We start from the raw sequence: 22,370 nt of genomic DNA on the forward strand, positions 1-22,370 counted from the left end.
TTTTGGGTGATCTAGCATGGCTTCTCCTGTACGTGTCCTTTCCAATATTCTCGGCAGTTGGATAAATCAGTAAATTTTCATAAATATTCAACATACTTAGTTTATCTTCATTCTTTTCCTCATTACTGCAGACTTACCTTTTCAATTACAATCTCTATTTCAAAAGAATCAAAGACAGTCTTGCTCTTAAAACAAATTAACATAACCATTTACAGAAGGCTCACCAATATTCTGTTAGCTGATCAGAAAGACTTTTGTCTGCTTCAGCTATCAGCACTGCTGGAGAGCCACATCTGATATCTTTGATTTCATATATTATGAATTTGGGAGGATACACCTAGAACCAGGTAACTCTTAATTTTATTTTATTTTTTTTTTTTTTAGTGAAATCATACTGTTAAATATGCACTTCTGGGTTAGTTGAAACTGACCTCTTCTGAAGGAATTTCCCTTGGAAGAAGGGTGTGGGGTCCCTGGGTAGCGCTTGCCTCTGGCCCCAGAGCGTTCTGTTGTGTGGTGGGAGTGTGTGTTCAGCACAAGGACAAGGAGGGGATTTGCAGTGCTTTCTGCGCCCCTAGAGAGAGTACCCTAAACTTAATTTGACTGTAAAGTTTGAGAGAGAATTCCACATCCTCTGAAGTTTACAAAGCCTTCTTTTGAACATAGCCTTTTCATAGCAGGAGTGGAGGAAATTTGTGAGGAAATTCTTTCTCATAATATGCAGGTGGTTTTAGTTACTTTGAATGAAGGTGTTTGTGTGTGTTTTACCAAAAGGAGTATTTCTCAGCTAAGTAGAAAAAATCAGGAGGGGGGATGTTGAACATCAAACGTTGTTCGTATCTCTGTCAGTTTAATGTGTATTTATTTATGTCAAATTATATTGTTTCTTAGTCATGTTTTTTTATTTTCATCTTCTAAAACTACTCCTTTGAACAGAGGCTTGAAAGCTGCATGCAGATGTTTTCTTATTAAAAAAACAAAAAAACCCCAAAAAAACCCAGGGCTTTACAGAAGAGTGAGAAGGAACAGGAAAGAGCAGGCAACCAAACCCATGCCTCAGGGATACCACCCCAAAGGTGTGGTGCTGATGTCTGTGCTGGCCTGTTCATTTATGTAGGAGATAATAAAGGTCTGAGATCCCTCAGTACTTTCATACAGCGTTGAAATGTACCAAGAACTGGTACAGTGTTATAAATACCACATTCTGCCTTGCATTATTGCTTAGAATCCTCCTTCAGATGTACAATGTGTAGTTCTTCATTCTGCTCAGGAGAAGGTGGGGAAAGGCAGAAGCAGTAAAGCTGGTAGGATAAGAGATTTCTATTCATCTAATTTTCTGGCAGAGGCAGTTCTCAGACGTGCCTTGGCAGTGTCTGTATTTAGTAGCTGTGTTCCTGGACGCTGGCCCAGTCACATGGCGCCGCTGGAACAAGTGACATGGGAATGATGCATTAGCCGAGACCCGGCACTGCGTGCCAGAGGAGGTGGGGAGGCCCGGCTGTCCGGGTGGCCTGCGCCCTGGTGCTCAGCAGAAATGCTGGACCAAGCACCGCTTGCTCCCATCCAGCTGCTGCTGTTTGGCTCAACCTGTTTGGCTCCAGTGAAAGCTGGAGATTGGTTCCTGGAGGTGCCTTAAAAAAAGATAAACGGGACACCCTTCCCCACCACAAACCCTAAAGAGTGTTAAATTAGCAAGTAAACCTTCAGTTCTTCAAAAGAATAAAGATTACTGCTATGAAAATCTTCTGCAAAATATTTGACTTAATTTAGATCAGCTGAGCTCTCCTAGCTGTTAGAAGATGTGGAGGCTAAGGGGGGAAAGTTAGTTAAGAATACGTAAGGCTTTCTGTGCCCAGGAAAGGACTAGGTGATGGATCTAGGGTTCTAACCTTATAGCATAGTTTCCCATTCTTTGTTTAAAGTCCTACTTTAACAAAAATAAACACACTTTTCTAAATGGTAAAACACAAATATATGCACTTTTTTGTGCAATTACAAGTCTTGAGCTCTTCTCTTTGCTACTGAGGAATTCCATTTCTGGAGCCAGCAACTGAGAGCACTGTCTTTGTGCTGTTTATGGTACTAATTCAAACACATTGTTCTTGTTGGGTTTTTTGTTTGGTTAGAGTGTTCTGGGTTTTTTTACATTATCACTGAGAATACTCTATGAAACCTAGCTCCCAAACTTCTGGCTTGTTAGATAAGCCAATGAACAGTGAATCCAAGCTTACTGATGTTGGCTGAGTTGTGAAACACTAGTTTAATAGGCTGTTCTTGATGCTTGTGGAAAGCTGATGTATGCAATTTATGGTGACTTTAACTTGTACAGATCTGTTTGTTAGCCTCTATCAGGTGTGTGTGGTTTCTGTGGTCTTTGCGCATGTGTGTGATGGTATTGCTTTCTAGCAACAAAGAGGATGAAAAATGCTTACCATCTTGCAAAAATCCAGTATATTCTCTTTCCCTAAGCAGGGAATATGTGAAATGCTAGTTTTTCAGTGAACAAATATATCCAGTGTTGTTTTACTTTTCATACAGTAACATATAGAATTATCTTTAAAAAAAAAAAAAAGTAACCTTTCTGTACAGTGATCTGATACAGAGAACTTCATTTTTCTCCACCAGAACTATTTCTACAGGAAAATCTAAACTGTCACCGAAGTGCTGCAAGTACCATGTTCCTTCACTTGTTGCATGACTAATCTGCAATGTATCCTGCCTAACTTGTGTGAAACTACTAGCTATGTATCATGCTTGAACAAGGTGGTTCATCTGAGGTTAATAGTGCTTTACCATATTAGGACTACTTTAAATCATCCTGGAAAAAGAATGTGGTGTGGCATCAGCACAACTCTTCCATATCCAAGGTTTTAAAAAGAGGAGCAATGCAGGGTAAATACTTCAAATTGAGAGGGAGGACAGGAACCTACATCTTTTACATAAGCTATTCAACAGACTGTAAGAGGGAAATTCATCGTTAAGCAATTGAAAATAGATTCTACTTCACTTTTAAACGTGTGTTTTGGCACTCATCCTGAATGTCTGGGTCAGACATTTTTTGTGTATCAGTTTTTCTAAGTGTATGTTTTGCAAAAACAAATGCTCACTGAAACAGCAATTATGGTTCAAACTTTCTGTTTTCCTGTGTTTCTCTATCCTGCTTCTAAAAGCTCTTTGGAAAACAAAACCTTCCAGGGGACTCTGCAAATATTCTGTTAGATCTGAAAACAGTACGTAAGTTTTAGTGGACAGCTGTAACTTATACAGAAAATTACTCTTCATTAGATAACTCCATTGTATACATTTCCTCTTTCCTCCACCCCAAATTTTCTTGCTAAAGTATTACCTTGAGTTGAAATCCTTTAGGCAAATTGTCTCGCAGTGGAGATGAAGGACAGGAAATGACCTACAAACAGAGCAGGTGACATGCTGTCACACAGCTTAGAAAAAGACTGGTTAAACTTTACTTCCCAAAGGATTACTGGAGAGCAGGACTTTTTTTCCATTTTCTCTGTTATCTGCTCCTTGGACTCAGGGTGTTTTCCATGTGTGTTTGCATTTTTGTTGTTGTTGTTCAGAAACAGTTCTGTGGATTTTCAGTAGTAATTCCTGAGGTATTTGGGGAGTTCTAGTTATAGTCTGTGATGTGAATCCAGTATTGTGGTCATTTAACTGAATGTTTCAGAATTTTGTTTTGGTTTTTGTTTGGGGAGAAGCTAGAACAGAAGTGAAGGCTATCAGTTGCTGATCTTAGGCTCAGTGTAGAAACCTGTCCGTCAGTTGCTTGTTTCATTCGCACTTCAATGGTGGCTAGGAACACTGGTGTTTAAAGTAGTCCTCCTCAGTGAGGGGATGGCTAGGAGTCACCCCCTCCTAGATCATTTGAATAACTTGAGAACAAGCCAAGGGTTTTCGCTTGTTTTTTGATTGTGATCTAGTACTTCTCACTACTCTGGGAATTGAAACTGAGCTCTTTTTTTAATTTTGCTGTAGGCTTCCCTCTGCAACTGAGCAAGTTGTTCAGCCTAACCTTGCTTGACTTTTGTCCAATGTTTAGAGGTTGGGGTTTACTGAGATTACAAAATCCTTTTAAGAAGGATGGTGTGCTATTTAGCAGGTAGCACGTAGCACTCACTAGGTTTTGAAATCTTACTGTGTTTTCTAACTCCACTGCTGTGTTTCTGCATGACCACCAGTGAGTTTATTTTCCCTTTTTAATCTGGAAGGGAAATGGCACTGTCACTTCATCTTATAAAATGTTTAAAATTTTACTGATGGGAGGGGAAAGCAATGTAATACATGAATTATGAGCAGACATGTATGGATAGCTTTTTTTAAAAGCAGGAGTGGGGAAATTCTGCAGTGAAATTACCTGAGCCTGAACAAAACATCATATTCCTTCATTCTGTTTAAAAACGTGTATTTTCTTGGTCAGAAGTGTTTTATGACATATTTTTGTCATCAGTACTGCTGTTAAATTGTTTTAATAGCCACATGGCTATAAAAACTTCTCGACGAACTTGCTGTCTGTGACAACCTTTTTTTGGTGGTGGTTTTTACTTCTATTTTTTTTAAAAAAAAGCTCTTCAAAATAGTAATTTCAGACTCTTGGCCAAGTGTAAATACTATTTGTCCTTAAAAGTAAAAGCATTACAGTGCAGAATATCTAGTGTGTTTCTTGCTGTTGTTTTTTGTTTTTGTTTTTTAAAAAAAACTGATAACCATATGGCAATGATGACAGATTCTTATTTGCTCTTAAGCTGTATGAGGTTGCTAGGGGTTGTCAGATGACACTTGCTCACATGAGAGCCATTAACAGGGTGTTGTAGCCAGTGTTAGAACAACCTTGCAACTAAGGGCGAGTCACTGCAAAAGCAACTATGCTTTTTTTTTTGTTTAAGAGGCCATATGGTTCAGTCTTGTGACTACATAATTGCTAGCTACCTAATCACATACCAGGAAACAAACATAGTTAAAGTCAATATTAGCTGTTGTATCTGCTACAGCTTTGTGCCAGGCTTGGTAGGAAAAACTCTGAACGGCAGCAAGAGCAAGTCTACAGTGGCTTCTGAAACTTGAAAGTCATGTCTACTCCTCTGCCTGGAATAATTGCAGCAGTACATTAGCTACAGCTACCTTTTTGTATTAATGGCTTATAGAATATATGAAGATCTCTCTGCCTTTTTTCCTCCTAACAGGAAATTCGGCAGACTGTGCGTCTGTATAGGGAAGAAAGCCGATGATAAATTACCATTGTTAATGGTTGATCTATAGTAAAGAAATCCGCTTGAAGCCGTAGCTCTTCAGTGGGTATTTAATTTCTTTGAGGGAGCTTTACAAGAGGATTTGTAGCAAAAGAAAATGTGTGGGGGTATACCAAAAGCTACAAATGGAACAGGGGGACAAATACAAAGAGTAAGAAACAACAACGAAGTACCACTTGGAAATAATCTCTCTTGTACCAAATTGGATGAAAGGATTAAAAAATCTTGGAGAGACCAAAGTGTGAGCTATGTGAGCAAAGTGACAGGACTTCTGCAAAACAGGTATGCATGTAACTTTTTTGATATATATTAGACAGGGAATGGAGGTTTTTAGTTGATATTAGATACATAATCATGTGCCTGAAAGGTTATTTTGTAAATAACTTCAAGAGTTGTATTAGAGGCTTATTCTTGCTGCTGATGGTGACTGACACTCCAGAAGGTCTTCCCTGTTTAAAACTGAATCTGCATTCTTGACTCTGATGTGTAAGATTTATGTATATGCAAACTGAGGCATGAAAGTAATTGCCTTTCTCTTCAGTTGAAGATAATTAATCTTACGTTCTTTCTAGTTTTCTAACTAATTCCTCCTCTTTGCTTTTTTTGCCACCTCCTGTGTTGGTGGGTCAAGTAGTAAGTGTGCAGAGCAGACAGGAGAGAATGCTGTAAAGTGAGGGAAGAAGGGAGAGGGGAACCTTCTGCATTACTTGTAAATGACCTCTAGATCAAGCATTACATCAAAGTATTCTGGAATATGAATAGTGTTTCTTTGACTACTTTGTGGTGTCTTTTTCAGGTGTGTGCCAACATGTCCTCAATGCCTGAGTGTTTTCTGCTATATAACTGTTGAAAACACAGTTCATGGCAGCTTCTTCCATATTCTACATTGAGGATTTCTGATCTAAGAAGTAGGAAAATATAGAGTTATAGATAGGTATATAGGTATGTTACAGCCTTTTTATTTCTCTAGGCTATAGATGTGACACTAAAGTAGTGAGTGATTAGTCACTTTCAAAAACGTTTTCAGGTCAGTTGAAGTAGTTTTTGAACATAAATTAATAGGTCAGTCTTCAGTTATTGCATGCATGCTGATTATTTTAAAGGTGAACCAAAAGCTTTCTTTGTAGAGATCAGGCTCTGGAGTTCTATATTAACTGAAAATACTGATCCAGGGCAGAAAGGGGCAAACTTTTTGTGACTTTTTTCCAGAAACAAAGGAGTCTGCTTTCCCTTAAGTAAGAGAGATCTCCTTGCCTTGATGTATCTGTAATGGAAGAAATGTTGAACAAGTCAGAATAATAGAAAATAAAGGAAATTTAAGCTTAATATGGAATCTGGGGAGAAAACTTGCCAGGATAGCTGTAGGCTGTTCCAAACTTGTGGCTTTCTTTTAAAAAAACCCAAAACCAACCAACCAAAAATATTATCCATAGTGTTTTAGTATCTTTAGCAGACCTGATTTTCCTGTTGTATGAACATGGACATCTTGAGTTTATTTTTTTTATTTTGACTTGAAGATGATGTTTATTAGTTCTAGCATCTTCCACATGCAGGAAAGATCCACTCTGAAAGTGAGGCTAGATAAAGCTGAGCTGTTCAAATAGATTGCTGATGCTGAAGGAAGTAATCGCATTGCTTCCTCTTCCTTTGCTTTCTGGCATAATGCTCTTGTCTTTTTTTTTTTCCCCTTGTGCTGCCCTTGGCCTTTCCAATCCTTCTGGAACTGGCTCCCCTTAGGGAGTCAGTTCAGCTCTCTAAGCAGGCAGAAAACTGACTTGGGAGCAGGAGAACTCAATTAACATTCTAACAAGCCTCAATACTTATTTTGACTATACTCGGAATGTTTTATTTGTGCTCTTTTCCTGAAGGTATATAGCTCCATGGATGAAATGAGTTAGTATAACTCATGCTGCCACCAAGAGGTGGAGGTTCCATTGCCTTTTACTTCTTCCTTCCTTTTGCCAGCTGTTTCTGATCCACTTTTGTGTGCTGGGACAGACTTCTGCTGCAGAGAATTTGGTTCATTTATGGAAGGGTCCAGCAATTGCCAGAGCAGACATGAGTAATAGGAAGGCTCATCTAGTTAGAACAAGGGGAGAAAGGAAATGTGGGGCTTTTATTTTTGCGGTCAAATAAGAAAACACTATGTTCAGTCAAAATAGCCACATTTAACCTGAAATATGAACATCTGCACAAGCTCATATTAATCAGTTGAGCTAATTTTTAAGAATATGCAGGACCTGTCATAAGGCATTGTTTATAAGCCAAAGTGAAACATCTCAGCTATCAGTCTTTTCACTTCCTTATCTTTCTAGGATGTAACGTTATCAGAAGCCTGTTTTGTAGTACATTGATACTCAGGTGGCTGAAGAAAATGCCTGCTATAATTTTGTTTTATTTGTAACATTTGTTTTATGTCGCTTAGCAATATGTATTCCTTCAGCACAGATCTTTTTTCATTCTGTTTATTAAGTAGTTCTTAAAAAGGAATTGAAACGTGTAAGATCTTTCTTGTGTAAGGAGAATGAGAAGACTTACAGAAAAAGGGCTAGGGCAAATGATGTTTCAGTTAGTGTTTAGCAAAACTTATTTTTGAAGGCTTTTTTAAGCTGACTGAAAGAAGCAGCCATTGTTATCCAAAAGTAGTGATTGTAGCACATTTATTCTTGCTAAACATATAAGAAATATGACGCTTATGATGGGGACTGTATAGTTATCACAAGTAACAGTTTCAGCAGTAGGTACATAAGCAAAACTACTTGTATTATGTAACTCTCACCTAGCTTCATTCAGTGCTTACGTATGGTTGGGTGAGCTGTTCTAGACAGAAACAGAAAAAGGAAACAATCAACAATCAAGTGTGCTAGCTGAGATTTTACCAAATTAGTATAAGGAAAACAACTGAGTCTTGAGACATGAAGTAGGGGAGTGTCAGGAGTGGTGGTGAAAAGCTATTTTGATGTGAATAAACATCAATATTTGTTATAATTGGGCATGGAGTAGACTGTTAGAATCTCATAATGTGGTGCAGCTGGAAAATAAGGGGCTTTTTGTAAGTGTCTTGAGGGTTTGCTTTCTAGTCTAAAAGTGGAAGAATTAATAATAGAAATTGAATCTGATAATGTGCAAATTTTGGTGCAAACTTTTCATGTAACACTTTCAGAATCTTCTCTTTCCTGATCCTCTACCTATCTCCCACAAATGAATCATGAGGTTTTTTTGTTGCCTTAAAGTTACCATTAGCTCATATTGTGGCTTTGGAGAGGGAGGGGAAAGTCTGTTATTTTCTTCACTGTTTATTTCTGGAGGATAGAAATATGCATCCCTTGGTCAAACTTGGTGATTGATTAGTGAATTAACAAATAATTAATTGGTCAGGGTGAACCTGTATGCATATAGGCTGCCTGTGAGCATAGGAGCCTTTTTTCCTTAAGAAAAAAACAGGCTAAAATATTTCTGTTGCCTATTTCAGACATTTTAGTCTTACTTTTTAGAAACAACTCGTGGAAGAGAGAGGGTTTTTTCTTCTTACTCAAACCCTTAAGCTATTACTTTCTAACATCTAAAGGAATGTTAACCTATACAAAGTGTGGTGGGGTGTTTTCAGGAACTGATATTTTGTGCAAGGCAATCTTATCTCTCTTCCAAAAACTGTATGTGAAGAGGAAACAAAAAAGCTCATGCCTTTCAGCATTGCTAAATAAGCAAGAAGCTGATACAGAGATAAGTAATGGGTTTGGGGTTTTAGTTTTTATGCATGTGAAAATGGAGCTGACACAATGAGTACGTGTACTGTCAGTATTCTTCAACACTGCTTTTGGGAGATGACCGAATACTCCCACTGTCCCTGTTTTGGGGACTGTATGTTATGTAAGCTGGTTTAAACAATAAAGAGTGGAAGTAATGTAAGCAGTCTGCTCATCAGCTTTTGTGATAGGGAAAAACAACCCGGTCACCTGACTAGTCTTGGGCCTTGTCTAGATTCCACGTGGAAGTAATGAGACTGTGGGTTTATGTGCATGTATAACTTGCCTATAGATATGCTGGATTTCATCAAATGAGGCTTTAGTAGGATGGATCTCTTCTGTAATAGAGCTGCTGCAGAAACTACATCTGTGTTCTGGGTAATCAAAGTCTGAAAGCAGAAGACTTCATTAAAACGTAAGTTTGATATTTGGTTAGTAATATAAAAAGTGTTATCTGAAGTTACTTTCCTAGATTTGGTCTATTAGTTGCATAAAGCTCTGTACTATAGGTTTTTTGTAACTTCTTAGCTTGTTGCTGTCTGGTACTAGAATCTGAACTTCTGAAAGATTGCAGCAGTCTCTAATTCTAGTGTGCTGTATGGAAAAGGCACCTTAGCAAGCTGTTAAACTGGCTTCTACTTCAGCATTTGTTATAAAACCCAGTTCATGTCTTGTACAGAAGTTGGCACTCTACAAACAATGTGAAGTTTGCTTTAGTGCAGAATGTGGGAGTTCACCTGTTCATAAAGAAACCTAAATTCATGCAACACAAGCATTCGGTATGGCTTGAGCATTGGTGGACAGGTGCAGGGCTGGATTGACTCAATCCATGCCTGAAATGAATCTTTCTTAGTTTAGAGTTGCAGTCCTGTGGTCTCAACTATGCATCCTGCTGTGCTGGTCCTGGAGACAAATAAGGCTTTACTCTTGCATAGAATTTAAATGAAGACCACAGAGATATAGCTTTTTGTTCCTAAAAGGAGGGAAGACCTGTGGTCTTTCTAAGAAAGCAGCAGCGTTGCCTCAGGTATTGTCTGTTGTAGAAAGTATGTAAGTAAATAGGTAGCTGTATAACTGAAGAGTTGTTTCAGAGTACCTGGTACTGGAGAGCATCAGATTCATGCAGCAGACTAGAATGAACTCTATTGATGGCTCTGACTTCTCTGTATTCTGTATAACTGTATTTTGTAATAGCACTGAACAGGCAGTGGGCTGAGAAACTAGTAACAGACTTTTAAAACAGATGGTGTAGTTGCAGCTCTCTGTATATGTGAGGTGTGTAGGATCTTTGTTGGGCAACTATCAACAATGGTATCAGGTCTGATCTCATGCAGGTTAACTTAATGCTGTGACTCCTTTTGAAAGGGAGGACTTGAAAAGAAATCTGCCTGGCACTCCTAGTATTTTGGAGGCAACGTGTTAAAAACACATCAACAAGTTTTCTCACTGTTAATGGCAAAACAGAATGTAGCATCGTTCCATGATCTGGCTTTGATGTGTACTGGACCCTTGTATATTATGTACACAGAGTATACTTATATCAGAGTGCCTATCTCCACCATAAGGTATCTGGCTTATTCTGTCCCAAGCTATTTAAAAATAGAATAAACCCTTCCCAAATTAGGTCTTTCAGCTCTGAAAAAGGGGCCAATTTAGGCTTATTTTTCTATCTAGCCACATAGAAAAGGGAGTTGATCTCTGAAATGCAAGATGAAGCACAAAAAAAGTAAGCTGGATTTACTGATGATTTTAAATTTGCAAGTGTCTGTGTGTTCCTCAGACAGTTGCCCATGGTTACCTCACTGATTGTAGCAGGAGTTGATGGTGTTTACCTCGCTATTGATTTACATCTGTTAACAGAGCATGGAATAAAAGAAATATCTTCAGAAATTCTTGTCTTTCAGCAGAATAGAGTTTTTGTGCTCTTCCCTTAATTCTCTACCTTCGTTCTCTGTAGAGCATAGTTTGGGAAAATTACTAAATGAGACATCCTTTTGGGTGGGAGAACAGTGTGGCCTTGACTGAAGCCTGTTATGTAATTTGTTAAACCAAGAACTATTAATAACAGTTGTACTCTCACCCCTTAGATGCAGTCCATCCAGGTCAGGGATGAGGCAATATGACTGAGCACCAGTACTGTGTGGCACTGCTTTATGCAGTAGTCTTTTTTTTTTCCCGTTAGTTCCAGCTTGTCAGCTACATAACATGAAAAGTATATTCTGTAGTTGAACCTGAGGCCAAGCAAATTTCCATGTTCTGATGTGCAGAAAAACTCACTTTGGAATTGGGAAATAAAGTCTCTTGCCATCACAGTCATGACCAGTTGTGCTCCTCAGCCTCCTGTGTAAGCACAAGGAGGCAAGTCGTGTGCTGTGGTGTACCTCTGAGAAACAGGCTGATTCTGGCTTGGGAGAGTTTTTTTGCTTCAGGTTGAATGTCAGTGGTATCTCGGTTTCATCTACTAAATGAGTTTTCATCATAGTCAGAGATCAAGTCTTGATAATCTATGATTGCTCTGTAAACCCTGAAACATCTCAGAAAAGAAACGGGAAAAATAATGGAACAACATAAACTTTGTCTTTCGGTTTCAAGAATTAAACTTTGGATAAATCATCATTTATATTGACAGGAATATGTCAAAAGGAATTGAATTTGCTTTGTTTAGAAGAGAGAAGGATGAGGGAGGGTGTAAGCTTTGAGCTTGTGAAAGGCTGTAGTAAAGAGTTTGGCAATCCATTGCTCTTTATTGACACTGAGAGAATTGCACAAAATAGTACACCTACCTAAGGGTGATCCAGACTATGTACAGAGAAGGGACTAAATTTAAGAATAGTTAAGCCCTGAAGGAATTGCTGAGACAAAGTTTTGAGTTCCCTTTCTGGAAAATTTTGAAGAAAGGTTGGATGAAAAATATTCTGGCTGTGCCTGCCTGTGTATGAGTGATGCTGGGCTTAGATACTCCTTTGAGTTCCTCTTTGGTCAGAGGAGGTCTGTGATTACAGCCTGATTCTTGTAAATCCCAAGTAAAAGACATATTTGCTGAATACCTGTTTCTTCACTTAAATAAGCCTGCAAAGTAAGCACACTATTTTAACATCTTGTGTTTATAATCTGCAGCTGGTCCTCTTCAGAGTTTGACTTGAATGAAATCCGCCTGATAGTTTACCAAGACTGTGAGAGGAGAGGCAGACAGGTTTTATTTGATTCCAAAGCAGTCCGCAAAATTGATGAAGCTGTGGTTCAGGTATGAAATGCTAATTTTGCTTTTGTCCTACTGCTCTTTTGTTTCCCTTCCCAAAGTAGGAATTTTAATATGACAGGGTCAACTTCTTAATCTTTCTCGTGATCTTTCACTTGATCTCAATTCTGTGATAGCTGCAACAAGAGAATCTTAGATTCCAAAAAGCCTATGAACACATCTGGTATTTGGTATTTATAATATAGGTATTGAAACTTAAACCTGATTTGCTTTTAAGTAAAGCAGTCTATACCTCTTTAAGATGAGTATTTCCTTAGCCTTTTTAATGTTGTCTGGGATTGATTTTTGTTGTTAGCCCTGGTTGTGCGGTCCCATTGTTCCAGTGATGTCTAGCATGTCTCTAAATGTGCTTGTCTTCCTTTGGTGTTTGGATTAGTAAAGTTGTTGGCTTTATGTGAATTAAAACAACTTCACTTTGGCTAACCATGCTGTAATGTGTAAGACTGACACATGGCAATATACGGCCACATAAGTTTTGGTGACACACATAGAAGCAAGAGTAGATGCTGTCAAGATGCAAATTCTTTGTGCTGCTCTCCAGACACACAAACTGTGGAGTAACACTTCCAACAAACTTAGGTTATTTGAAGACAAGTAAAACAATAGTATTTTCTGGTTTGTGGTAGTGTTTTTTTTTTTTTTTTTTTTTCTTAGCTCTGTGTTTTTCTTCTGTGTAGAATTTTCGATTTTTTGTTTGTTTTGAAGCCTTTGTTACAACCAGCAGCCTCACCTGTCAGACTAGCATGGATTATTGGAGAATAACTAGTTATATATGAGTAATTGTGACTTGTAGAAATTACTTATGAAGATGCTTTAAAAAAACAGCAATCTCTATTTCAGTCCCATGGCAAATATGGCATTGTGCCAAGTCAATAAGACTTGAGCATCATCAGCTGACAGATCATCTGCTTAAGAGGTTAAATGGGCCAGATTGGTCTGTTAATCTTGCTCTTCCTCTCCTCCTCTCACTGCCAAATCAAGGTTGTTAATTTGTATCTTAAAAGTTGGTTTAAAATGCTCAGTATGTGAGGAAGAAATATATTTCTGGCTTCATTGAAATACTTAAATTATTCCACTTACTTGAATACTTAAAAGTTAACTACAAAATGTCTGACAAAACAGATTATAACCTCCCTCATAACACATGATGCAGTCTGTAATCTGTTTTCTAGCCAGACACTAATCTAGGTACGCTTTTAAAACAGACAAAGCACATTGAATACCATGCAAACACACAGATGTTAGTGATATTGATGCTTGGTCATTTGTCTAGTATGTTATCACACAGCAAGCCTAAAATTTGATTCATTTAAAATTAAGACTAAATTAATATCCAGCTCAGTCCTGTTTAAACTGAAGTCAAGAAAGTGTGTATGTGTGTTTATCCATTTTCCTGAAATACAGTAAAGCTTATGCACATTGAATATTCAAATACATTGTTTATCTTTAAAATATCTAATAAATTTACCTGGGGGAACTAGCAGATCTATATTCCATTTAACTATATATTTGCTTAATATGCTGCATTTCTGCTCAGTGCTCTTAATCTAATTTCCAATTCTTTCTGCAGATGGTGTATATCAGACTGCTTTTATTATGCATTTTTTGTCAATAGCTCATTAAACACATGACTACTGACACTAATGACAGTCACAATGGGATTAAATAAGCAATAGTACATAAATACTACACCAAGAAAAACTGCATAGGAGGAGTGCAAATATAGGATATAAAAGTCCAGTATTTTACTTTTTTAATGAGCTTTAGTAGGCTTATTTTTAAAATAGGTAGGGGAGCTGTACTATCACTGTCATTTAAACTCAACTTTTTAAAAAATGACAGATCATCTACTCTACTCTTCTTGGCTTTCTCTTCCTCTTTTTCTTCTGCATCTTTCCTTTTGCCCATTTCATCATCTTGTCAAAGTGACTTGCGTATTTTAAAATTTACTACAGTTACTGCACTTTAGTACAGTTCATCTTAAAAATCAATCTTGTGGAATATTGGATTCTACTTTTATTTCCATTTAACTTTCTGTTATTGTCCCTTTCTTGTCTTGCTGAGCCCAACATATGTGATGTAAGTTTGGCTATGGATACTTTTTACTAGCATCTAGGTTATTAATATTTCTTTTTGCTTGCTCGCTTAGTTTTTTTTATAAACTATCTACATGTACCTTGCTGACATTAAAAAAAAATTTAGTTGATCTCTGCCACTGCACGTTCCCAATGAGGTAAACCATGCTGATATAAAATGAGACTTATAAAAATAAGCTTCATTCTGATGTGCACCAAATGAATGAATCTTTAAATTAATACATTGTAAGGGATTTTGAATTTCTTAAATATATAAGAAGTTTAAGAGTGTGAGATAAGCTTTCTAAGATTTTCTAAGTTTTCCTTGCTGTAAGGTTGCAGTTTTGCTCCCTTTATACTTCAAGTGCATGTGAGAAGCGTGTTCGCAATGATGTGGCCTTTTTAACTGACATCTCATGGACGTTCAAATTGAAAAAAAAAAAGCAGCTGTTAAAGAAAATAAGACACTGGGTTTTGTTCAAGAAAACTGTAGTAAGGATATCCAAATGAAGCTTGTCTTAAGAAACATGTACGAATAGCATTAATGTAACTGATATCTTTCTGACACTTCTTTTACACCTTTTTGATCTGTTCTAAAATGTTGTTAAAACAGTGATTTGAGAGCAAACTTTGAATTAAACAATTGAACAGTCATCTGGATTTAAGCATTCATTTGCCTTTTTTTACATACCTCTTTTACAGGTTTAATAAATAGGTTTTTACAACCTGGTAATTCTACCAAATGATGCATTATTCACCCCTTGTTTTTGTTGGCTGTTCTTCTGTTTTAGAAATCTGTTAATCAGCTGGGGAGTAAGTTATATGCAATTTGAGTGATTAATTGTGCAGATGATTACAGAAATTGGTTTGTAAGCGACCCATAAGCTGATATTTCGTTTACATAAACTTTGGCAAATGTTACACAGAGCATTTCATAACAATTGGGAATGATCTTCCAGTGGAACTTTGGATTAATTACTCTGTATGATACTATGAAAACTCGTCTGACAATATAAATGTGAGAATAATTCTGCACTTTCTCTGATGCTGGCCTTTTAAAAAACCTTTTAAAACTGATACGTAGTTTTTGAATCAAATAAGAGCATCTTACTTCTGTAGCTGAAGAAAAGTCTTGCCATGGTATGTTTACAGATCAGAGTTCTCATGTTTGCTTTCATTGTTTTCATCATATTGCTCTGTTTTGACACAGAAAATGGCAGAGGATGCTTCTGTAAAGGCTTCTGCCAAGAACTGCCAAGCTAGCAATGGGAACAACAATATTTCCTCCCATAGTCCCTCAATAAGCTGTATGCAAAATATCAAAGAACAGATACCGAAGTATCAGGTAATGTTCATTACTTTTCATGCTTGTATTTATCCATTTTACTGAAGAAGTTTGTGTAGAAAGCCTTAACTTACATGCATTGAATGACTGGTTATACTTATACTATATTACAAGTTAATCTGAATCTTGAGATATCTACCCTGTCTTTAAAGTGTTGTAGACTAAGAACATGTGGGTACATCTTAACCTGTTGGTCTGTCTTGGTCTTACCTTTTGTAACTCTTTCAAAGACATTTAATAGCATTATTAATTGCGAAAGTCATAAAAAGCACTATACTGTTCTCTGTTCTTGTTTTGAAAGATGTCTACTTAGGCTTTAGGTCAGCTCTTCTGAAGAAGCTGTTGAACATGGTATATTGAGAGTCCCTTTTGTTGTACTATAACATGAAATTTTTAAGAAAACTATTTTTTAGGTACTCTGGCTGTTTCTCAGTAAAATCATCTAGAAAAACATAACTTGAAGCGTGTATAGATTAAGGTAGAAAAAATTGTATTTAACTAGAAGGTGAGGGATTTCCTTCAGAATTAACAAACTTCTCTTAATATTTTCTGTTGATGATCAGTCTTTGAAACAAAATAAGAAATCAGTCTGATTATATTTAGAAACACAGTCTTCACAATTTTTCCAGTCAAAAATTTTTCCAAGAAGCTTTCTATATATATAAATACAGAGAAGGATAATTTACTCCTTTGATTGAGGAAGACAATGCTTGGGGATCCAGAGCACAGAGTCTAAGTCCTATGACCGGGTTTTATCAAACACTCTGTTGTATGGGAATGTTGCTGGACACAGCTATTTATTTGAAAATGCAGTAGATCTTTTTTCCTCTTTCATGCCATTGGAGGTTACCTTGGAACAAGTGTAATAATGCCTGTCTAGTGAGCAAAACAGAGTACATCTTCCAGCTGTACTTGCTTGTACTTGCACTCACTATGTGGGAACCACACAGGATCTTTGTTTGTATGGAAAAGTAGAATTTATTTGTATTCTGCATTCAAACTGTAGCACTATGACACTATATTAAATTGAAATAGTATGTCAAGTTATTACTGACCTTGCTCTTCCCATCTTGTCTGTGTAGTACACCAGACCAGCCTCTGATGTCAACATGCTGGGAGAAATGATGTTTGGCTCAGTGGCAATGAGTTACAAAGGCTCCACCTTGAAAATTCACTACATACGGTGAGTGTCCTTTTCTGTGATGCGCACTCTTGTCAGGCACTTGGAATTGATGACTCACTGAAATGACTGTTTATCCTTTCAGCTCTCCCCCACAGCTGATGATAAGTAAAGTCTTCTCAGCCAGGGTAGGAAGCTTCAGTGGAAGCAACAATAAGTAAGAACATATTTTTTTTTCTTCCCCATCCCATGCAGTTGTTTTTCCTTCTTTCTCATTCTGTAGTCCTTCTGTCACTACTTCTAAATTTGACTTAGCTGAAGTAGAAAAGTCTAGTAGAAAATCACAAATGGTAGGCATGGAGAAGGATTCACTTGATAGATCCCAGCCAGGCCACCCAAGTTTAAAAAATAAAATCTCTCAGAGTTTCTGCTTCTTAATTTGTCCAGGGCATGCAATAAACTTCAGAGGTTAGGTGCTTTGGACAATCAAAGCCTCTATCTTCCTGCTGCCAGAAAGGTGAAGAAGGAATATATGTTGAGAAAGCTTTGTGTCCCTGTACCCCACTTCTGTTTCCTTCAATAACAACAGAGGATCCATGGTTTCTCATCTGTTCCCTTTTTCCTTGTCCTCAAAATGGGCAAATATGAATAAACTGAATCCCAAATGTGACGTGCATATCTTTTAATAATCAAAGAGGGAGCCTATGAAGAAAATAAATGCCTATTTCCTTACAGGTTCACAAAACCTACTGGTCCTTGAGTTTGATTGTAAAGTTAATCTTCAGCCTTCTATTTTTCCATAAAATGAGCCTAATTCTCAAGATAATATTAATGCCTATTGATCACATTCTTAAGGAACACTGGCTTTTTCCCCTTTTTTAGCTTACAAGATAGCTTTGAATACATCAATCAAGATCCTAGCCTGGGAAAGCTGAGCTCAAATCAGAATGGTTTGGGAACCTGTCGCAGTGGAAGTAATTTAGGTAAATATATCCAGGTTCTATGTCTTTCTGACAACATGAGGCCATCTGTTTGTTCAGTTTAGTTTCTTTCCTGTGTGTCACCTTTTTTCTTTTTTTTCTGTTTTATTTTTTGCATTGCATTTTCTCTACACTGCTTTTGTTTCCTAGGTGTGTTACAGCTGTGTAGCAGCAAACTGCTGCAGGGTGTGTCTGAAGGAGGTCCCCTCCGGCTCATCCGCAGTGCTTCTTTCTTTGCAGGTTTGTGTGGAATGCCAGCCACAGTGTGACCCATCCATATGCACACACAAATCCAGCTCCTTCTGAATCCTTGCAGGACATACATAATTACTCTCTAGAAACAGAAAGGGCTAAAATAGTGGCAACAAATGTATCTGGCTTATGCTTTAAAATCTTTCTTCCAAAAAAAAATAGCAAAATTTCTTTTTGTTCATATTTCTTTTCTAATTCCTGTGATTAATTCTAAAGGTATTTTTACGTAGTATTTTTAATAATAAATGAGCCTTTAAGTTTCTTAGAGAACTTATGTTTCCTGGCTTATACCTGATTTCTTGCGAGTATGCAGGTGTCTTGCTGGTGTACAGCTTTTTCTTCTCTGACCTCTTGCTACTTTTGTTTTTTAATTTGATAGCAGACATTCAGAATTATTTGAGCTAAGTCTGAAAAGCTTTAAGGTTTTTTTTTTTCTTTAACAATATCAATTTCTTTAATTTTCAAAACTTTATGTAAAGTCTGCTTTTACAGGCATACTGATGACCCATGCAGGTGGGTAGATCTTAGGCCTAGTTAGTTCTGTTAATTGCAAAAATATGAACTGGAATACCAATGAAGTTTCTTCACAGCCTTTGCAAATCTTGCATGCTCTACAATTTGGGTGACTCTGCACTACTAACATTATGTAATACAACATAGTCTGAATGTTTCTTACTGTGAGGACCTTGGATAATAAATCTCTGCTTGGGGAGTAAATCAGAGCTTAATAAACCTTGTATTTGACTATTTCATTATGATGTTAACCTGTGTAGAATTACAATCTTGCACTTACAAAAAAATATTAAGAGTAACAGATGGGGATACCAACAGCCCTTATATTCAAAGCATATCTGGTAATGTCAACTGTGTTCACATTCTTAAGCTTCTTCTAAAGCTTTTAGATTGGGGCAAATAACACACTTTCTCTAGTAACATGATAGTATGGGAATACCTTTTGCTGCCCCACCTGCTCACACCATACAGCTTATTTGGAGTAACAGTACAGGATGTAACTTCGCTGTTTTATGAACTTTAAACTTAAGCTTTTTTTTAAATCCTGACAAATAGTATGATGACTTATGTAATATTTTCTATTTATCTGCTCTATTTGTTTTAGCACACAGCACGCCTGTTGACATGCCTAGCAGAGGACAAAATGAGGACAGAGACAGCGGCATTGCTCGGTCAGGTATCTGCTGTCTGTCTTGTTTGGCTGCTTTCGTAAATATGTTACAATTCTTTGGTGCAATGATTTACCCAAAATATAGGTACCTTATGACCAGTAAATCCAAAATTTTTTTTGATCTGCTAAGTGGTTTTCCTTCTGATTTTCCTGAAGCCTTAATGCAAGAATATTTTTTAATGATATTCTTTTTTTACAGCCATCATTTTCTGGGTTCTTAACCAAGATTTAAGGTTAATAATGCTGGAGCCTTTATTAAAGCACGGGAAGAGAAGATGGGTTTTGCACTGAATAGGAAAAGGAGACTAAGAGATCTGACTATTGTTATGGAAGGGCACTACCTCTTAGGACAGAAAGCTTTTATTGAGAATAAGATGACTTTTTAGTATGTTCTAGTAGGGAAGATCTCTGACTGAAAAGAATGTCCTTGGGTGGGAAGATTTATTTAAAATAATTGTGTCTCCTGTTGCAAGTGACTTATGTCAGAAAGATCAGCAAGCTGGAGCAATATTTGTGGGAATTTGTTCCCATTACAGTACAAAGAAAAATATTTAACACTCTTTGTCACTCAGTGTATGTGTGGTTTTTTGCTTTCTTGATAGCATCTCTGAGCAGTCTTCTGGTCACTCCCTTTCCATCTCCAAGCTCTTCATCATCATCTTCTAGCAGCTACCAACGTCGCTGGCTCCGAAGTCAGACAACCAGTTTAGAGAACGGAATTATTCCGAGGTGGTGAGTGAAATACCTTTCTTCTTACTACAGCTGTTTGGCAGTAATTTAATAGTAAATAGAGCTTAAGCCTCTCTTCTTTAAAAGGACAAATCCTGTTATTAAATGCTTTCAATTCAGTCTGACTTCTGTGCATATTATGTAAGATTGCCAATATGAAGAAAAATCAAGTTTTGGCTGATAAGACCTTCAAGGCCTGATTTGAAATATACTTACTTTTATTGAACATACAGACTCTATCTGAAGCCACATTCCGAAAAGCAAATTAAACTGTTTTTCAAAGAGCATCCTGTTAAGATGAAAGGGAGTGTAACAGCACTGCTGACATAATTGCATTATACTATGGTGAAGTCTGACTAGGGAGCAGTTACTGAAATTTTGGAGTAATAGTCCATGAATACTCTCTTGACTGGTACAGGATGTTCCTGTTGTGACTTGTGCCAAAACAGGAAGAAAAAAAAAAAAAAGAGCTGTGATCAAAAAACCTTGGCTTCTGTTTTGGAATTTTATTAGCTTTCAACTCAGTGGCATAACAAAGCATGGAATGCAGCAGACCTTTCATAGCCAATAAGCTAATTCTTCCCTTGTCAGTTGCAAAATAGCAAATGGTTCTCGATTATCTGCTAGTATGTACTCATCCACCTGCACCAAGAGACAGCATGGAATTAGTGGAGAGCTACAAGAAATTTCTACTGTTTGGCCTCTCTCCCTCTTCACTGTTTCCAGTTAAGAGAAGCTTAAAAGCTGCCAGTTGAAATATGTGGTCCAGTAAAAACAAAACCTTTTTGAAAAGATTTCTTTCCCTAGTGTCAGCACTTGAAGCTTTTCCCTGGATATTCTTACCAAATAATTTTTAACATGAGGAATTGTGCAGCAGTCTTAATGTATCGGTTATGCTTTCTAAATCATGCTTGCAGCTGAGAAGAAGTTATTAAATGTTTTGGTTTTAGTAATTCAAATTCAAGTACTAGTCTAGTTTCCTAAAGAAGTAAGGTTGAGAGTAGTGCATACAAAACATTTAGAGTAAATAAGATCATTTCAGTCCAGTTTAGGAAGTAGCCGAAGTTTGACAAATAGAAATTTCCTCAAAGTGTTAAGGATGTAACAAATTGTTTAGAGGAGAGTAGCCTTTTTGGGCTGCTTGTTCACTGTAGGGAGTAAGTTGTCTTTCTTCCCCATTGGAGGGTCTGTGCTGAGGAAAGATACTGGAAACAGGACATTATTATTTCCACTATCTAGAACTACTCTTGAATTTTGAGGCTCTTTTGAAGCCAGAAAGCTTCTTCAGATACTTGTTTTCTGATTACTTGCTAGAGAAACAGTAGTCTTTGAGTTGAATGCTTCAGTGACAGCAGAATTTGCACTTCAGATTGTACAGCCAAGATTCTACAGTTTCTGTGGCTGATGTTTTAGGCCAATAGCTCAAAGAAAAAGAGATGTCTAGCTGGAACTCCATGTAGTCAATTGGCAGGCAAGCTAGATTTGCAGCTTTGTTGAGAAGACTTCTCACAGACTTAAATTCTTCAATTTTTGTTCCTGGGAAGCAGTACAAAAGCTTGTGATGTTTCTTAGATGCTGACTGACCATCCTTTCCCAACTTCCTTGGGAATTTCTGTCTCTGCATGCAAGTTCCTGAAGTTCAAATGAGGTTATGTTTTTGTCTTGAACTCTGGTTTCCCACAAGCTGTCTTTTGCTGGGGTTTTATTGTGTGTGTTTTCCTGTATTCCTGGACTGATACCTCAATGATGAGAAACTTTTGTATATTTAACTTTGTCAAACCAATTAAGCTGTAAATCACTTATTTTTAGAATGAACTTAGAATGAATGCTTAGCATTCAGGCTTCCCTCTTGTTAATTGCTTCATAGTGGTCTATAAATGCCACAGGCTCCATTTCAAGATAGTTCTGATACGAAAAACCTTCAAGCTTTTAATTACCACTCACTGACGTTACAGTCTTAACTTACAAAGAAACTCCAAAACCAAGCTATTTCCATATGAGCTGCTGCTCTGAATGTCTGCATTTGCATTCTAATGGCTTTCTTGTCTGTTCTTACCCTTCTTTCCCTATAATTTCTTAGTGGATTAAAAGCCATTATTCAATTAAAGTTCCTTCCAAAAGACATTTTGACTGTACCATTTTACTCAGTGATATATATATACTTTTAAAAGGCTTTTTTTCAGTGAAGCTGATTGAGAAACATTAAGCAAGAAAAATAGTTGTTCTCTAAATCCATCAGCATTAACATCTAGTACTGCAATGCAAGTATTTATGGAGGAACAGAATAAGGGGATTGCCACCCTTTTGTGTAATCACAGAAGAATTTATGCTAGCTTGAGACTTGTGGGTATCATCCAAATCAGTTGCCTGTGCAAAGGACTAGCTTGAAATTTAGATCAGGTTGATGTGGAACTTGA

General features: G+C 37.2%; 1 protein-coding gene across 5 annotated transcripts in view; it reads left to right on the top strand.

Annotated features, from left to right (window-relative positions):
* The window catches only part of FNIP2 (folliculin interacting protein 2), a 50,506-nt gene that overhangs the window by 10,803 nt on the left and 17,333 nt on the right, over positions 1–22,370 (top strand). The window contains exons 1-9 of one of the 5 annotated variants that reach the window (XM_074905688.1): positions 5,204–5,546; positions 12,128–12,254; positions 15,555–15,689; positions 16,772–16,872; positions 16,955–17,026; positions 17,692–17,792; positions 17,940–18,029; positions 19,159–19,230; positions 19,827–19,956. In XM_074905688.1, the coding sequence (XP_074761789.1) occupies positions 5,362–5,546; positions 12,128–12,254; positions 15,555–15,689; positions 16,772–16,872; positions 16,955–17,026; positions 17,692–17,792; positions 17,940–18,029; positions 19,159–19,230; positions 19,827–19,956 (1,013 nt within the window). In that variant the 5' untranslated portion in view covers positions 5,204–5,361. Of the gene's footprint in view, positions 1–5,203; positions 5,547–12,127; positions 12,255–15,554; positions 15,690–16,771; positions 16,873–16,954; positions 17,027–17,691; positions 17,793–17,939; positions 18,030–19,158; positions 19,231–19,826; positions 19,957–22,370 lie in introns of those variants that run through there. The other 4 variants (XM_074905689.1, XM_074905690.1, XM_074905691.1 and 1 more) reach the window with 4 other exon arrangements.

Source organism: Athene noctua, chromosome 4 (assembly GCF_965140245.1).
Source record: "Athene noctua chromosome 4, bAthNoc1.hap1.1, whole genome shotgun sequence".
NCBI classification, from domain to species: Eukaryota; Metazoa; Chordata; class Aves; order Strigiformes; family Strigidae; genus Athene; species Athene noctua.